Raw genomic sequence first — 19,770 nt, forward strand, 5'->3', positions numbered from 1 at the left:
TGAAATATTGTTTTTCCAGAACAACACTGAGTAAATGTTAAGGGACAAGTCACAATCACAATATTTAATAGCATAAGAGATCTCGAACTAATGGCAAAGCATGTGATAATTGTTGAGATACCTCTGTAAAAGTTGTCAGCCTGCTTGTGGTGAGGGAAAAGTCAGGTGGTCAGTAAAATAAGAGAGCTTCATCCTCTAGGGATCGTGTGTCAAAACATTTCAAGGAATTTCATTCAGTTGTTGGTGAGATATTTCTTTTTATTTCTATCTGTTATTTTGTACCAAGTAGTGGATTGACGAAACAAATAAAAATTGGAAAAATAATGATCCAAGCTCAGCCTAACAAGTTACCAACTACATTCGACTTGTGCTATGGAATCAGCAGATACTCATCTTGTGCAGCTCTACTTAAGTTATTGAATTTCTTTCAGTCCATGTTGATGCAACTTAATCATTAGCTATATGGCACAGATTATGATGAAAAAACTTGAAATACGGTGTCAGCATGGTAAGTCGTCAGCTAGAATGTTTATTTGAACACCAGCCATCACCTTCCAAATAATTATGTTACAATGACATGTTATATGGGGAGTGGTGTCTGTGTCTCAGCAATAGCAGCCCGATTGCTTCTTTCTGCGTGTGACTTCCGTGAGGAGGCATCATTAAAGTGTGCAACTTGATAATTTTTCTAAAGAGAGCATTTTCTGTTTTTTCCTCTGAAGTCATCAACTCTCCATGTTTTATTGGGTTTCCTGAAAGCAACCTGTAACTGCTGCATAGTATAGTTATCTCCAATAGCTATCTCTGTTCTGACTGCCTGGGATTCACAGTGTTGACCCTGCCGTCCAATATAGAGATTGAAATGGACCTTGAAAGATGAAGCTAAGAAGGTAAGAAGAAAGTAATCAAACAAGAGAATGGATTAGAGCTAATCAGTTAAGCTCAAAAAAGCAATAGCTGGACTTGCTGCTGATTCTGTGTTGTTGCACTTGCTTTGTTAAAAAAGTTGTCATGTCTTGTGAGGTTTTAAGTTGTCAACTCATTCGTTTTTTCAGCTGGTCAGCCCATGTGCACACAATGGCAGGCAGGTTTCCTCTGTGCCGCTATTCAACCTTCACTTTTCTAGGAAAGAGATCCAGCCCAGTGGCACAGCGAGGTAAATTCCTTTTCACACAACCATTACACTGGTGCAATTAATATTTACTTCAGAATGATAAGGTAAAGCAAAAAAGGAGAACAATGTTTTCACTTACTCATTATCTTATTCTAGAAGATTTTAACAGATCAAATCAGGATTTGCAGAGTACTGCTGAAGACTACTTCATTCTCTTCTCTCTTCTTCTTAAGCTGTTTCTTCTCCAAACCTCTTGGCCCATATCCTTCAATATATTTTACTACTTCTTATTTAAAAGTTAAAAGCAATCTCCTGTTTAACTCCCATCTAATCAATAAACATAAAACTACCATTAGGACCTCTTGTTTCACATGGGAGCCAATCTCAAATCATCCTTGTTGATATAAACTTAATGTGCTGTTGCCTGCTGCTTCTGACAATGTCAACATCTAACTACCGTATTCTCCACAACACCGTATTGACTCCATTTCGGTTAATAGTTGAGATAAAGAAGATGTGCTGATGACATTTACCACTGAGGGAGAGTGCTCAAGACTTTAATTCATTTCCATTGCCTCTGTTTATAAACTAGTCCGTAGATTTTGCGACAGAGGGTTTTAAAGAAAGTATGCTAGGGTACACGTTTGATATTGTTACCCTCATTAAACATTTATACAATTTGTACATAATGCATTAAATTATGACAGTGTAGCCTTTAAGACATGAAAGGAAAGGAGGCATTTCTATCAAGGACGTTTTTATTCTTTTTATTGCTGCCCAGACTGTAGATGAAAATCGACATCCATTAAATATATATATATATATATATATATATATATATATATATATATATATATATATATATATATATATATATATATATATATTATATATATATATATAATATATATATAATATATATATATATATATATATATTATATATATATATATATATATATATATATATATATATATATATATACACAAATAAAATGTCATAAACATAAAAGCTATGGTGCTATAAGCGCTTTATGCTCTGAGATGAGCTTACACACATCCATCCACCAGCCCTACCCACACACATAGACACCACAGACAGGCTTTCACATCAACCTCCAGGCAATAAATAGATGTATTTCTCTCTTACATGTTAGTTCTATTATGCGTGGGGATACTTCTTAGTCTGAGAGATCATCACAGCAGTGGGGCATTATCACACCATCCACTCTCCTGAATCTTAATACCTTCGCATCAAACCATTCCTCTTGTCCACTCTTTCCGGATTTAATCTATTTTTGGGGAATTATTTGTTTATATCCGGTGTGTTGGGAGGTGTGTTTCAATACACTGGACAAAAGAAACACATAGCGTGTGTGTCAGCAGTGCGTCAACTGCCTGGTAGCTTTTCACTTTACCTTCACTTCAAAAAAGAGTTCTGAGTTCAGAAGCAGAAGAATGTTGTTCATGACTGGTTTTAAGCCTTTAAGACATTTAGGCATAAGTTTAGTTGTTGACTCAGATGATACTAATAAGTTTAGCTAACCTATTAGTATCATCTGAGTCAACTGATTAGTATAATTGAGTGTCATCTGCAAAGCAATAAGTATGCATGGAGTGTTTCCTAATGCTATTCCTTAACTGAAGCAAAGATAAAGTGAAATGTGTTGGTCCAAGCACCGAACCTTGTGGAATACCATGATTAACTATGGTATGTACTGAGGATTTATATCTAACTTGTACTAACTGAGATCAATCTGATAAATAGAACGGGATGACAGTAAACCTCAGTCAAGTTTATCACCACCCTGAGAAAAACACTACAGCTTACCTTGTTTATGCTAATATGAGGCAGTGATGCCAGTTACTGTTGTGGGTGCTGAGAAGTCAGTCATAATGACATCATAGAAAATGGTTTGCAGCATTTCTATGTTGTTTTTTGTGTTCATTTGACTGACCAGCATAACTCAAAGCAAATGGTTATTAACAATTTACAACAATTAGATAATATTTGCAGCACAGCAGAGCACAAATGTGAACACCAGCATTCTGTCTGTCAAAGCAGCCACATCAACTACAGCCCACACAACAGCAATTTCCTGGACTTTTTAAAAAATCACTCAGTTCTGAGCATTGTTGAGATAGAAGAAACATTAAGAACTTTGTGAAATGCTGACTATGACGGATTCTTAATTATTTGAGCCGTATATTTGGCAGATGTTACACATTAATTTATGTCTCTTTTGTGGAAAAAAATGACATGCTTTTTTGCTTGTAGAGCAGGAAAGAGACATCCAATCACTCATCACACTTTTTTAATCAATTTATGTTTTTCGGAATGCCTTGCTTTACTAGCTGCTGCAGCCCCCTTAGTGCCCCTAACTCCCAATGTCCATGTCAGCACCTGCAATTTGTCAGAGCAGATATACACCATTTCTTGCTCATGAGGATAACTCAGGAAGCAAGAAAATAAAGCGCAAATCCTCAGCTGTTTTTCAACTATCTCCACACTCCACAGAGGTCAGCCAGACTCAGAGAGCCCGGGGAACATTTTAAGGTCACATCTCCATGTCTTTTTCTTTACAGAATTTCTATGAGAGAGAAATAAAATAGGAAAGAAAAGAGGGGAAAAAAGCAGACTTAGGACTAAATTCCTATCCCAGGCATCATTAGTTTGAAATGACTGTCCTGGGTACAGTTTTGCCTCAGACTGTAGAGAGAATCAGATTGTCTGGGATCTGGGGAGTACATGGAAAGAAGTGTTGAGAAACCTTTGAGATGGCGGCAGATGCTGGAGTAGCAAGAGTAGCAAGATTTATCGGTTAATACAGTGCGGGTCTGCTGGCTCTCTCAGCTCTCGACTGCCACACCAAATAAGGACAGGGGGACAAGAAGCTGGGGTAGACATGCAATAAAGAAGAAAATGAAAAGTTATAATGTGGTCGAGACCAGGATGAAAAGAAGGCACTGAACAAAGAAAGAGGGACATAAACTGATCCCGATATAATGAGATTTGTGTGTATTTTGCACAGCTACCATCCTGAGCCACTTTACCTCAATAATCTATTTTTATTTCCCCTTTTTTGACCTTGAGAAGAGCAAATGTGACTACTATTGTTGCTCACTTATGAGGTTATTTGCCCCAACAACACAGATTATATTGATACTGACGCTCCTTTTTTCTTGCACACTCAATCCATAATGGCATCTTAGGATCTCTATTTCAATCGCAATACAAGAGAAAAGAGGAGGATGCTGTGAAAGTGGTGCATGCACACCTTTCTGTTTTATAATAACACCAGATATTTGCATGACACACCAATATTGTTGCAAAATAAAATGTTACATCACACTACAAGAAGTCTACATAATTAGAGAAAACTTGAACTGCATCAGTTCACCAGAGTCAGTTCACCAAGCTTAACAATGAAAGATATTTTTCCACTTATCACTACTGCTGTTGAGTCATGCTAAATCCTTTTGTTTTTGAGCCATCTCTTTCAGAGACTTTGTAGAAATCCTGGAATAAGGGTGAAAGGAATATGTGCTGCTCCTGTGTGGTAAAGACTAGAAAAAGTCATGGATGGATATTTAAAAAAAAATAAAATCAAAGCAGATAAAACCAAAATGATCCACATGGTCAGGGGTGAGAAAGAAGATATTTCCATTTTTGATTTGGGTGACCTGGCCCTTTAAGTAATTCAATACTGTGCAGCAGTACTTTCAAACATTTTAATGTTCATGTTATGGAGGAGGACATTACTGAAAATACATATATGTGGGTCTTTCATAATTTCACAAATATTAAATATTTTCCAGAACATTTCTTATTCTGATGAATGTATTTTTAAAAATTCAGAGTAAGAGCAGGTGGCAGTGGGGTTAAGTTGTTAAACTAGGAATAAAAAGATTTGATTGGAAGAAAACAAAATAATGCTACTTACCTGAGTGTGTACTCATAGTGTACTGTATATTTGTGTATAAGTGTATTTTCTGCAGCCATCATGGCTATCAAAGAAACAGGTTAAAATATCTACCATATATACAATAGGGTAATTTCTCTAAAATGTCGCATTGGCTATGTATCCTAGGAATAACAGAGTCCACAGAAAAGAAAAACTATTGCAGAATTGCATCCGTGTGAAGGATGAATCAGGATGCTTGCTGCTTGGTCTCAGCAGGTCTTTGTTTGAGCCAGGCTCTGGCCAGAAGTTGAGGCCCGCTCAGCTCCACAGAGCTCTCATAAACCTGAATACTAATGAAGAGCTTGCAATCTTAACCTGACTTTGGCCTCAGCGAGGAACAGTCAATGTCAAGTAGTCTGCTGGTCAGAGATAGAGATATGCAGAGGGCTGTCTGAGAGAAGTGGGCTACGAAGAATCAGCTGGAGAAATGATGGAGAGCAGAGAGAGCAAGTGAAAAAAGTCAGCATGTGATGCCATCTTCTGCGTTACTTCTATTCACCAAACAGTCTGTTTTTATCGTGCAACCATTCTGAATTGCATTTCAGTTTCATTATCTTCACCTTCATTTTTCACTATTTCAATTACAATAATCGTAAGTGGGAGAGGGGAGTTTAGAAAGTTCTAGATGCTGAACTGAAGGTTGACTCATCCCCCTGAGACTGGAGGCGTAGGGCTCTGAAGGGAGCATTAGAGATGTTTTGTAGTTGGATACAGAAAAATGGAGGACTATCAGGGATCAGAGGAGGCTGAAGTACACTATGAGAAAAAAAAAAAAAATCATCTCCCACTCCTGGTTGGATCTATGTGTGTTTGTGCATTTTGTGTGTTGCTTAGGAACATGCCAGCAATCTCTTCTAGCATGGTTTTTGATGTGGATGTCGATTGTTGGCCACACTCACTCCCACTCACTCTCACTGCACTCTGGAGTATGCTTTATAACCAGCATATGATTGAGCATAACAAATCTTGATTAAACATTTGTCCTGGCACTTTGCAGCTTGAACAAAAGACAACAGGGACACCCAGCAGGACAGAGACAAGCCAGAATACAGAGAAACTTCTGAAAATTGGGTTGCACATTTGGATCTGTATAAAAGAGTTTTATTTGATACGGGGCAACGGCAATGTCAACATCATCATTCTGGCTTCACTCTTCTAATCACAGTTGTATGTAAAAAGGCTCATTTCAGTTAGATGTTCAGAAAGCTTCTTTTGATGGAAGTAAACACTTAAACCACACAGATTAGATACAAATGAGATTCTTTTTTGGTATTCATTCTCCTGCCATTTTGACAGTCACTGCCTTGTCTCAGAAATGGTGGCTGAGTGTGGCATGTAGAAATGAGGAAAATCTTCAGATCAAATACAAAGTTAAGTTTATAAAGCATTAACAATATGTCCTCTGGCATAACTCATAACAGCATTGTGCTCTTAAAGTCTTACCAATGATGTAGGAACACTAAAAGTCTGGAAAAAGCAGTTCCACACAGTTTGATATTAAAAAGCAACCAGAGATATTACACAAAAATGAACAGCATCGAACTCCAATATCTGCAATACATATCAGCAGCTCAAAATAAATTAAAAAAAAAAAAAAAAAAAGGCGATGAAGCTAAGACTGAGCAGTGATCAGGGTGGAAGCAACACCAATTTTCTTGGTTCTAGTTTCCTTTTAAGATGCAGCATTGTATCAGGAAATCTAACTTAAAGCTTTTTGAACTGAAATGATTTTTTCTCTTGAGGATATGAGCTGACTTAAGCAGTAAAAGAGATTCCATCAACAAACATAGTTATAACAATTATTATTTGTCAAGACATGGCCAGCGTTACGGCTGACAGCGTTCGGAGAAAATCTGACATTTTTCAAAGCTTTGTTGGGGATGGTGAACTAATGCTCTGTAGCCGCTCTGCAACAGTTACCATTGTACCATCGTACAGTGCTACTAAAAAGTCATTGGTCAGGCTTCATTAGTTACGTTTGGCCTACAGAGTCTCAGCAATGTGATCTTAAATGTGTGAGCTGTCCTGAAACAGCAGCAAATCAGCTGGGTGTCTATGTGTCTGCCTTCAAACAGGGCACAGAGACACATACACAACCTGGCATTGTGTGGTTGTTTTAGCTACATATATAGGGCCCTATGATTTCCGCGATCACAGAATCGTGGAATTGGCCGAATCTATTTTTTAACGCGGAATATCTGGGTGGCACAATAAGCCCCCTCCACAGCCTGAGACCCTCCCCTTCAAAACAATGTAAGCATGGCGAAGCGGCTGCCCATGGCTCCGTCTTCGTTGGCAAAAAAACTTTTTTCTTCTTTTATCAATAATAATCTATAATTTCTATTTAATTTGTGTACATTTTAGTCATTTACATAAAAAACACACTGTTTATGGTAGTAAAATAAGAGTAAAAGGTAAAAAAAAATGGGATTCCTAAAAATTTAAACAGAAAAAACAGAATTTAGGAAAAAATAAAACAGAATTTGGGAAAAAATAACATTTTTATAGGGCCCTACATATAATAGTATGAAGCATTGATATGATTACAATGAAAGATACAAGAATTCTGCTCTTGTTGCCGTGTTATATTCATGAGCTCTTTTGAATGGTACGCTCCCAATTAAAACTAAGAAGTAACTGTTGTTGGCCTTTGGGATGGATGCTGGTCTAATTTGCTTGAGGCGATACAAAAATGTTTTCTAATAGTAGGGTAGTCATGGAGTAATAATGCATCCCACAGTAACAACTCAGTGCGAGTGCCTCTCCTAGGAAACAAGATGAGTCATGAACATTTCTTGCAATTAAACATTTTCCCTCAGGTTTTGAAAAATCCTGGGTTTGTGAAGCCCGAACTGTTGACCTTGGTGATCACAGGCTCATCTCAAGCCTTTCTTTTCCCCTTTTGGTGAGACTGTTTTTAACAAACTTTACTAACAGCAATATATTAGAAAAGTTGGCTAGCAGTCTGTCCATGGCACTGAATTAGACAAACTGAGGATTAGAATTGATATAGTGACAATAAAGTCACTAGTCACTAGACTATACTAGTCACTGTTCTCATTTTGTTAGATCGACATCCTGCATTAGATCATGGCACTGAATCCAACCTATCTAAGAAATGGGTGGGTGTCTCTGGTATCATTTACGGATTTTTCATAATGTCATCTAAACATGGAAATTATATGTAAATACACATGCAGTTTATATTAATTACTTACCATTTAATGTGATAATCAAGCCATCTCATGCAACCCTTTCCATTAGTAACACAATGAGAAATGCTGTTAGTTAAAATATCTGGCACATCTTAAATATTCTGATACTGCTGAAAATTACCCTCATGGCTGATTCTGGCATATTTATATGTATTAATGTGCACTGTCCCCGATAGATAAGTAAGTAAGTAAATACATAAATAAATGTGTTCTTTTTTTCTGCACTTGCACTTCACCATCTGCTTTATTGTGTAAACTTTACCTCAGACAGGGCTTTGGATGCGAATGTTGTTCTCTGGTGTGCAAGGTATGTGTTTTAGTCCACTCTGACCACATCCGTGTGATGCTGGTATGATACATAACTGTTGCATTTAATTCCCCCAAAACCCTGAGAGTCATGCAAACGTCTGAACCCAAGTCAGCTGATCCAGTGTTGCGGCAAAGAGCTTCATCAGTGCAATAAGGCCACCCGGTGAGCAGACAGGAGTGAGTCAATAACATGTGACAAATTAACTTCCCATTGCACCAGGGCAGTATAGAAATTATCAGCTTCCAAACGGAACCCGAGTGCATTCAGTATATCACACCTACTGTACATGAAAGCATGCACACACACAATAAGGACCAAGCCTATCCTCTTGAGAACTGTTCTCCAACTACATTAATTCCCTTTCCCCTTATCCTACTCCTGAGATTCACATGAACCTGAGTACTACTGTACAACAGTGGCATGGAAAAGTGAGAAACACCCACACCCACACCACACACACACACTTTACCCGCTCTACAAGGTTTTCAATTATGCATATACACCAAAAAGTTTTGCGGTCTACCAGATGTAAGACACAAGATAAATTAAATCCCGTGGAAACGTGGTTTTAATTAGACCAATCTGCTGCATCACACTCGCTCTCTCATTGTCTCCCAGATAATATAGCTCATCAGCACTGACAAAATCACTCCCCGTCAAACACAGGTAGAACAGCATGTCCTTTGATAATAGTGATGTAATTTTCTGCCCTGCTGAAGAGTAGTTATACACTTCAATCTCAGGGAAAGAGAGTAGTTTAATAGCACGTGTCAAGGTGCCACACAAAGTTACAATGACTTAGCATGGAGGTAATGTGTCCAATCAGCCATCTCTAACTTCTGTAAGTCAAGGTGACAAACGGCCATGGAAATTTAACATATCAGAATTTCTTTCACTGATCATTTTATATAATCAGTGATGCATTATTTGCATCAGATATAAGCCAGCATAGAAGAAAACCTATGTTAAGATGGTTGTTGCTCACTGCATGTTAATAATCTAGTGTGAGCCCTGTTATTAGAACATCTTGCCAAGTGCACAGAATATAGAATGTAAAAGATGCACACATGACCCATAAATACAATAGCATACAATTAAGTACAGTTGGAAAGCAAACTGCGCAACACATACAGACCAAGATAAGCAGACCTACAATGGACAAAAAAACAGACTGGCAGTTTGACAAAACAGCCCGAGGGGTTCAGTATAGGGGAGCTAGTGTATAGTAGCGCATAAAAGTCACATAAATCACAATCATTAGGAAACCCACAGCATTCAGAGTGCCAGATATCTCACTGTGTAAGACAACAGAATAACAAGCTGCTGAAAAAAATCCACTGAAAGCTGTATGTGCTCATTATAAGTATACTAGCAGAAAGTAATATGAATGTTTCAGTCTATGAAAATAAACCGTGTGATGTGTGATGCAATCTCATCAGAGAAAACAGGTAAAACCGACAGCATATCTGAAATAACCAGCCTGCAAAATCTCAGGCAGCGCAGATGACCATCACGTGACTCTTCTATAAACCAACACCTGCTGTTCCGACTCTCAGCCTCAGCTCACTAGAATTATCTATCAGTTTTCACAGATTCAGATGTTAAAAACCTGAGGCGATCCATTCTCTACTAGTCCTGCCTCTAATTTGAACACAGCTGGTGTCCTTGAACATGGCGAAAGAGAAATAAAAGACTGTCATCGCCAGAAGTCTCTGAACTTGTCCTGAACTTGCTCCATTTAATAACTCTCGGTCTAGTCTCTTAGTACTTTATGAGTGCACAACGGGACAAGATGTCAGCCATAAAATACGCAGACTTAAGCACTATATTTGAGACAGAGGAGTTTCTACACATACACACACATTCAAATCACCAATTTTTTCCAAGATAGGCGCACCAAATGACAAATGCTAGTGGTTATGAGTTAAAATCACTCAAGACCTTACTCCCAAACTCATTGCTGAATTTTGTCTCTTAGCGTTTGCATTGTCTTAGACCTGGCAATCTGTCAGTAGCACTTCAACCTACACAAAGGTTAGCATTTGAGCATTAGCAAATGATACTTCCATTCCTTCAATATTACCCTTCCATGGCTTTTCCAAAGCCTCTAGATCATAATGCTATGCAGTCAGTGTGTGCATTTTCTATGCCAACACACTCTCCTTCTCGCTTCTGATGGGTTCCGGTGAATAATTTAAGGTGAAACTAATTACTTTAAACCAATTCAGTGTGGTTACCATGCAATTCATTTAAGAGAACTAATGAGTTTCAAAGCATGCATTACAAAGACATTCATCAAGACCAAGAAACCTAGCTTGACGTCAGTGCTCCACTTTAGACAAGACTGACTGCACCGTGTTTTTAGGATTTCTCAACCTTTGATAATAATGAAAGAAAAAATAATGATTGTGGTGAACAGATTAACACTTAACCCTTGTGTCAGGAGGAAATATTGCAGCCAGTAATTGTGGAATGCAATTGTGCCTTTTGGCATTTTAGTCCTTTCTCAATAATATGACTTTATAAATTATCTCAAGTTTCAACTGAGATAATTTCCCTTTTACCTTCAAGCCCGCACTACTATGGGCCAACCATCAATAACCTTTTATCCTTCCCTCTCATTTAAAAAACATGGAAATACACATTTGTTATTGCCAGCGTATTCTATTTTCCATAACTAAGGCTTGATTGCTGGAGGGCAAAATATTAGCAAAACAGAGCAGCACTCACAGATGACCTTTGGACCTTGTAGAGCGAAAGAATTGGTCACTGTGATCCTGATCGCTAGCTACAAGACAATAATGTGTTCTTCCTTTGGCAGATCAGTGACCTCTTTTACAGTCATACAGTAGCTGCACCTAAGCCTAATAATATTTGATGTATCATGCATTTGGGAGGAGGGGCCTTAAAGAGACAAGAGCTAAAACTGAGCATTTCGGACAGAGGGTGAATACGGTGCTGCAGCACTGAGCAGTATGAGGAAACAGTTGCACACTAAAACAAAAATCTATTCTAGGAGTAACTCAAAATAAAACCTGAAAATGAGAATAAATCCCAAGTAACCTTATTGCAGAGAAGATGACACAGGAGTAAATGTAACTGTAACAGAGTATAGTTTAATTAGAACATTTCTATACTGAAGAACCTTTGTCTTTTATATACTGCCAGCTCTCTTCAGTATCCTGCACATTATCACGAAAAACAGGTGGAGAGAAAAGAGGGTCGTCCAATACATCCAAATTTCTTGTCTATTTCCCTGAAGGAAGTTTTTGTCCTCAGAATCACCTTGGTAAGTTAATTGGCTTTTTTTCTTCAAAGGCACTTGCCTAACACTTGAGGTGGGTGGTAATGAGAGAAATTACAGGGCTTCATTTAAGGTACTTTTTTCCACTTTAATCTCGTATGTGGAGGCAACTGTGACATTGTGTGGGAATCGATAACCTCTTTGTTGTGGAGGTGAATCCAATAATGAGATGCAAGAGAACAAATTCAGTGGAAGACGGGCTTGGACTCGGACGCATATTTCAATATTTTCTAATCAATCTTTAAAGGTTGTTAGAGTGGTTTAATGATGATAAGCTGCCACACAGTATGTGCAATTTTTACCTGATGTATAGCTTGTATTTTCAGGGTATATTTTTTCAAGAGGAGAAATATGAGCTTGAAATAATATTAACCTGACGTGACAGATGGTTTGTGTCACAAATCCATCTGGAAAAGAATGACTAGAAGCTGTTTAGGGAGGGGCGGGCACTTGAAAAAGAAAATAAGGTGACTGAATAAATCGTTTGTCAGTGACTGTCAAAGTAACATAAATGTTGCTGTTGAATTAAAACCAAATGCTACTGAAAACAGCTGAAATATGGAAAGTCCAAAATAGGTGTCATTTGCACTGAGGACACTGGGACAAGTCCCGACTACTTTTTAAAATGGCCGATTTTGTCCCTGTCAACTCTTACGAGCACAGTTAGTGAGATGACATTAATCTAAATGTCCAATTTGCAGTTTTTCCTGTCATAATTATTTTCTCTGCCCTCATTGCTTGGCGTTAAGTCCTAAATATCGACGACCCTTTAAAAGATGTTTTCATCATCTGAGCCCTTATGTCCTTTGCAGTAACTCCTTTGTAGGCAAACTGTGTATTTTTCAGTGTCTAGGTCCTTGGGTAATGGGCACAAAGCTGTGAGAATGATTCCCAACAGCTGCAAAAAAAAAAAAACAATTTAAGAACGTTTCAGTGCAGTTCTGTCTAGAAGAGCAAGTTACCACCCTTACTTATTGGAAATGTAACTTGCAAACTAAAGTAGGATTCCAGGTTTTGGAATCAGCGCTGTAGTCTATGTGAATGCTGTATACCCTCTAAGAAAGCTCCAGGATTTCTGTGTACCCAATTAAAAATGTGCTAAGATCCGTAACAATATAGTTTTGTGACAGAACTTTAATGTGAAACTCGCGCCAAAAAGCAACCTATGCTTTTTTTTGTGAATGTATATGAAATGTATATAAAAGCATGATTACGATGAAAGAGGCACTTTTAAGATTTACCGTGGTTTCGTTTTCGGGCAAGCAAATTTTCAGTGGAGTGCTGGGGCAATTTTACGATTGCATCTAAATCACCATTTTTAAAACACTAAGAAGGCTCGACACAACATGAATCTTTGCTTGTGGTATGACCAGGGCCTCTACACATGAACATGAGCATGGCAGACAAAAAGTGTCGATCCTTGAGTGCGACCAAACAGGAAGGAGAGTGATGGTGGACCACTCCTAAAGCCTGACGTCACCTACCAACAAACACAATTGCTTAATGGTCATTTCCCTGGTGATAGGATTTATTAATTTACCTGTCTGGTTTAAGTGCCTGACTATTGTGACCTAATCACTATTCACTAACAAACTGTACTATTTATGTTATGCCAAGGAGCTGGGACCAGCCCATGCACCAACGATGGGAGAGCTCAGTCTAAACCACAGCTCCACGCCACCTTTTTAGCCAATGAGAAAATACACACTTTTGCTGCCAGTAACTATATGAACTATTATGTAAAATCTTTATCTTTTTCTGGGCGATTGGTTAACAGCTTTGCTGCTTGAAATTTTTCAAACAGAGAAAGTCCTTGATCAAGCTTTGCTTAATGATACAATTCAAAATAAATGATAAAAGTACGTCGTACTGAAGTTAGCTAGCTGCGAGCGATGTTATCAACGTCGATCAGTTAATCGTTTTACCATGAAATCTAGCTAACTCACTAGTTAACCTTACTATCTAGCTAGCGAACTAGCTAAGACAGCTAGCTAAAACAGATTTTATTGTTTGTCTTTGTTCGTGGCACATTTCTCTAATGAGCATATCTGTTTGCAAGCTAAGTAGATAACATTAGCTTGTTAACACATTTCTTTATTGAGCAACCAGGACACAGCAGCAGAATCAATCAGCAGAGACAGTGGTGCGCGCGTGTGAATTTAAAAACAGAGGGAGTAGTGGGATAGAAAGTTACGTAAATATCAGCCAACATGCAAAGCTGTGACAATTGAAATTCATAATGTCAACTACTATATGCAACTGACAGTATTGTTAATTCATGGTAATCTTAAAAGGTAGTGGTCGACCAATATGGGTTTTTCAATGGCCGATATCGATGCTGATATCAAGTTGTGTTTTTTTTGTTGTTGTGGTTTTTAGTATGAATGAAAAATAAAGTTTCAGCAAGCTTAACATCAGCATTTATCAGCAGATAGCAGCCTCTCCCTGATTGTGAGAAGGAACCTGTTACTGTACATGAATAAATACAAAATAAAAAACAATGTTAGTGCAAAGAGTAGCACCCACAAACAGGACAGATTTATTCATGTCCAGTGTAAGTTCTTTGGCACCCAGAAGCATCTCTTTGTTATTACATTATCACGTATTGTATGTATGCGGTAGTGAGTGTGGTGGTGCTCATGGGACAGGTGTGTACAAGCCTGGGAGGGAATCATCACAGCATACCCACTACAATAAACTAGACTACACCACTGGTTGGAATCCAAGCATGAACTGTAAACATGCATTCATGTGGAATGATTCCTTGAAGTACTGGTTGCTGATAAATTATTAATTGTATTTAGTTTACCGCGTCTGTAACACTGGAAACATTCACTCTCAAACTTTCGCTGTGGGGTTTTTTTTTTTTTTTTTTTGCCTTGAATCTAACTTGACTAAGCACCAAACAATCGCTATCCGCTTCAGCTGAATGTGAACAAACCCAAATCACAGAGTTAAAAGCAACTGATGGTGATGGCTTCAGTCACAACATGGTAACTACTATAGCACCTGTGACTGACTGCAAAGGCAAAGACAAGGGAAAAAGACAGCTAAGGCCATAGGTCCCCTCGGTGATCTGTACCTTCAGTTTCAAAGTAAACACTCGTGTCGGGGTCACACCTGGTGAGGAGAGGCAGGTGTGTGTGCAGAAGCTGGAGAGAAATGTCGCTTCATCAGATGATGTCATCATGTGAAACGGGGAATCTGAAAATAGACACATCCTGTCATTTCTCCCGCATTTTCTCTCTCTAACTGAACCTATAGGGTGCATAATGCCAACTCCTGTCCTATTGCTAAAGTCTGTCAACCGCATCTTGAGCAAAAACAAAAAACAAAAAAAAAAACCCGTCTGCAGTAGACCATTGAGTTACAGATCAGCCTGCATCACTACATCTGTGCATCCTGGCACAAACAGACTTGCTCCAAGAATATAAAATGAGAAATTCAGTCACTTTGTTGTTATCTGGCAAATTTGAATGTTTTGTGACTTCAAAATACATAAGCAATGAACATCATTAGAACACCGGGCATTAAGAAATTTAAACTGAACAGGACATCCATGAATCACTTTCACTTACCAGGAATTTTTAATATCAAAATTATTTCTGGAAAGCATTTCGGTGCCTGCAGGAGCAGCAGGAGCAGCAGCAGAGTCACTTAGAGTTTCTTTGGAGTACTAAGTGGTCATTACAGAGCCTCATTTTGATGCAGGGTTTGGTGTTCCTGCTGGGTTTGCAGTTGGCAAAGCTCGTTCAAACATCAGGAGGGCTGCAGCTGGAAGGAGTGAAATGTAATAGCCTGTTTAGTTTTACATGAAACGATGGGGAAAAAGTTGGCAAAGAGTTTTAACTAGACTCATATACATTACTATTAATAGAGTATCTACTGCTAAAGTTTGTGTTGTTGTTTTTGTGTGTGTCTGTGTGTGTGTGTGTGTGTATGTCTTTAAATGCTGTCCATAGAGAGCCTGAGAAAACATCTAAAAAACAACTTCAAGCTCTGTGTTCCAGTAAACTGGTAATGACTCATTTACTGCACCCATATGCCCGCGAGCATACATAACAACACATTCAAGATTTCAACTCTCTGCTTTTGAAGCAATCCGTCTGATTGGTGGACATAAAGCAACTTTGGGGGTTTCCTTTTTTCTTCTCATTAATCTCCTGTCAGCGTGTCTTTGGGGGAGTATCGACAAATATATACAATTAGGTGGGCTAGCCTCGACACAGTGAATGCTGTAGCATGCAGTCAGGAGGTTTTACTAAAAAGGCATACATCATTGCCCAAACAACAGGCCTGAAGTAAACAATTGGCTTTGTCGCAGCAATATTGCTTTGAATTTTCTATTAGTTTAAAATAATGCTATTTACATATATAATATCTTCACAATATTTGACTCAAAGGTCAAGTTTGGTGCTGTTCTGACCATTATTTGTGGCTATGAGTGGCTTTTTGATGGCAGTTTCCTGCTGGAGTCATAGACTGCAGTGTATTGTTATCATACGGTCATTTCTGAGGTTGCTAAAACTACATAAGCTAGTGGCCAGAAAACTTAATCTCTCGGGGGGGGTCTTACTCTGTGTCATGGTGTGTTAGACCATGTGTTAAACTTATGCCGGAATATCCCTTTAAGAGCTGGTCTGATGAAACAAAATGATCCATAAATTTGAATGATTATATGTTTTTGCTTTGTTTTTACCATATCAAAATGGTTAAAGATGGTGTTCACACTGAAAGAGTGCCTGAAGCAACATTTTTTGGGAGTCATAATAGATGACAAACTGAGCTTGCAAACACAGGGCAGTTAAGATTCTGCTTCTTGTCACTTTTCCCTTATTCTTACACGATTTTGTTACCTCACAGAAGTGTCAGGGCTTCACATACATCTCTAAAGCTAAATGTTTGTATGTGTTACAGAAAAGAGCGAAGACTCATAAACACTGTTTATAAAGTCACGGGTGTGGAAATTTGTTGGCCGAATTTCAAAATCTCTCTCGACTGTTCGCAGGGGATTCAGATCACCTGGGTAAAGGGTGACTCCTAAACAATGAGCTGAAGCAGCTTGGGGCATGCCCCTCCCAGCCAATAAGAGGGTGAGCCCTTTTGTGAAGGTTTAAGAGAGGTGGGGACTGTTGGACTCAAGCTCATTCTTGACCTGGATCAGAGGCACTGTAGACCTTGTCCTGATGAACTTGCGTCTGTTTAAGCCCCAATTGAGATTTCTTTGCTGCCCCATTTTGTTCTGTCTGAGGGAAATTGTGTTTATTCTTCAGGCGAGTTAAGAGACCACAAAAGTCGAAAGTTAACTAGGCTACCTGCATCAGGGCCGTCCTTATTTGTGGACACCTGCAGGTTTTGTTTTGTTTGTTTATATTTGGTTTATCTTACCTGAACCCCATGAAACCCAAGCCCCTTTACACCTTTAGCATTTAACATTTCATTTCATCAGGGACTTGAGTCATTTTAGTTTAATTATCCCCTGAAAAGGGCATTTGTTCATTGTTCCCTGAAGAGAAGACTGTTTAAATCAACAGGGAAGTCTACTCCAGGCTTTGGGCTCCTTTCAATTCACTGAGCAACATGCAAACAGTGACAATTGGACCATGACTAAAAATGCTGCTCAAATAATATTCATTTCAAAAGAATCTATAAAGGAACAAAAAGTGATATTCTGAACCTTTTTATGTACCATTAATATTAAGACCACTGTAACTGATCTATGTGTATTGCTCTGTATCCGCGGTATCTAATGCTTTTATTAGGAGGGGGTAGGTGAGTTTTTCTTCTTTCTGCCCCTTGTTTTGTTCAGTCAAAATGTTTGTGTGTCATGTGCAATTATTTTGTAAATAATACACTAACATGAGCAAATTAACCAAATATGAATAAATGAGAAAGTACAAACCACAGGAGCGGAGTGGAAATCAGGGTGGGAAATCATAAAATCAAATCCAGAACATTCTTCAGGAACATAAAAACGATACAACTAACTCCTGTCAAGTGTAGTTATGTATTTCTAGAAATAGAAAAATCATGTGCAGTATCAACAGATTGTCCTCGGCACTGAGGAAGATTCGGTTGAGCATCGCACAAATTGCTTTCATCTGTTATTTGCTCCTGTAAACAATCAGCACTGCAGAGTTTATAGAATATTGTACTGACATCTAGCTTTCAATAATCTCTGTCAATCACAACATGACACAAGGCCACAGGGGCCCATTATGTCCTGTCAACAGACAGAGCTGGGCTGTTTCTCCTGTCAACAAAGCCGTGATGGATAGGAGAATGGAAGGAGGGGAGGAGAGTTGGCGCCTCATTCAGCAACCATGGCAGAGGAATAGTCACTGCGCTTTATTAACAAGTCAAAGAGAGAATGTGTAAGTAGGTGTAGGAGCAGCATTGTGCCAGTCTGTTGGACTGTCAAACTCAAACTCTGAGCTGAAAATCTGACAGAGCTACAGACTGGGGTGTCGGCAGCATAGGGACAAATAGAGATTACTCAAAGATACAACAAAACAACAGCAGACGAATATGGGAGTGACCAGCGCTCAGAATGTCACGGTACAGCTTGGACACAGATCTCACACTTTGCATGTATTTCACAGCTGATAAAAAAAATCATATTCACCACAAAGGGCTATAACTGTGAACTGCCATCTACAACATCCTTCTTCATCTCTGAGACACTAAATTAGATTCATGAGAATATGAGTGCGGAGGGACAAAGCAATCAAAGACTCCAGCTGTTCCATACCAACCAGGGGATCTTTGCACTGCATGTCTTCGGTAAATGTGGGGATCACAGCACCGTCATAGCAAAGAGAACGTGATGGTTACTGCCAGTCTAGTGACCTTGACATTTTAATATTTTTTTTACAACTTTCTCTGTTGTGCCAGACCAGTTACCCAATGGTACAGAATATGCATCTGCTGGGTGTTGAGGTTATTAGTTGCTTCGGTTGAAAAGAGACGGGACAGATGGGGAATAGACAAGATAAATTAAAATAAAGATCTCTTGCAAGACTCAAGTTTGGTTAAATAATACAGTATGTGTCTAAACCGAATGTTAATATTGTTTCTTGATATTTATAGAAAACATCAACTGACAACTCAACTGTCAAGATTCAGAGCACAATCTGCAAGTACAGAATAGATCCATGTGCAGCTGAAATGATTAGCTGATTAATCGATCGAAAAGGAAGTAATATGCAACTATTTTAATAACTGTCATTTCAGTAAAAAAGACAGAAACCAACACTGCTACAGTGTCCACCATCATGACATTACTGACACATTTTGTCAGTGCAATAGCATCACCAACTTGCAGTCAGGGAACTTTACATGTGTGTAGCTGAGGTACAGAAATTAAGGACGAAAGGTGTGGTCCGACCCATTAGTACTCAGTGCTCGAGTAGCAACATTTAAATGACCACTATGTACTCATGTGTTGGATCATCAGCATGTTGACTGACACCACAGCTGGTGTGAATTGCTATATCTTAGAAATGTTCGTCTTGTGAGAGACTACTTCAGGCCTACATCATGTTTGAGCATGAGGTTGAAGTTACCTTGACCTTAACATCCATTACCTGTGAGATTAAGGAACATGTCCAGCCGTTCTACTATTAGCAAGCCAGCTGCTGACATACTGGATTATAGCTAGTGGATATTTGCTAGGTCAACAAAACTAAGCAGAAATGTGCATCAAAGGGTTGAGTTCTATAGACTAAGAAAATAGTGCGAAAATCCTCCATATTCAGCCATGTTCTTTATTGCTTCTCCTGTTTAGGGTCACAGGGTGGTGGAGCCTGTCTATCCAATCTATGGCAGATGGATAAACAGATTCACACCCGCTGACACCTATTC

General features: G+C 38.7%; 1 protein-coding gene across 1 annotated transcript in view; it reads right to left on the reverse strand.

Annotated features, from left to right (window-relative positions):
* spon1a (spondin 1a) overlaps positions 1-19,770 on the reverse strand; it is a 127,983-nt gene that overhangs the window by 89,330 nt on the left and 18,883 nt on the right. Inside the window, exons 3-4 of the mRNA XM_037096425.1 lie at positions 15,486-15,681; positions 14,990-15,111 (exon numbers count right to left, since the gene is read on the reverse strand). Coding sequence (XP_036952320.1) covers positions 14,990-15,097 — 108 coding nt within the window. The 5' untranslated portion in view covers positions 15,098-15,111; positions 15,486-15,681. The remainder of the gene's footprint in view (positions 1-14,989; positions 15,112-15,485; positions 15,682-19,770) is intronic.

This window comes from Acanthopagrus latus, chromosome 4 (assembly GCF_904848185.1).
Source record: "Acanthopagrus latus isolate v.2019 chromosome 4, fAcaLat1.1, whole genome shotgun sequence".
Lineage (NCBI taxonomy): Eukaryota > Metazoa > Chordata > Actinopteri > Spariformes > Sparidae > Acanthopagrus > Acanthopagrus latus.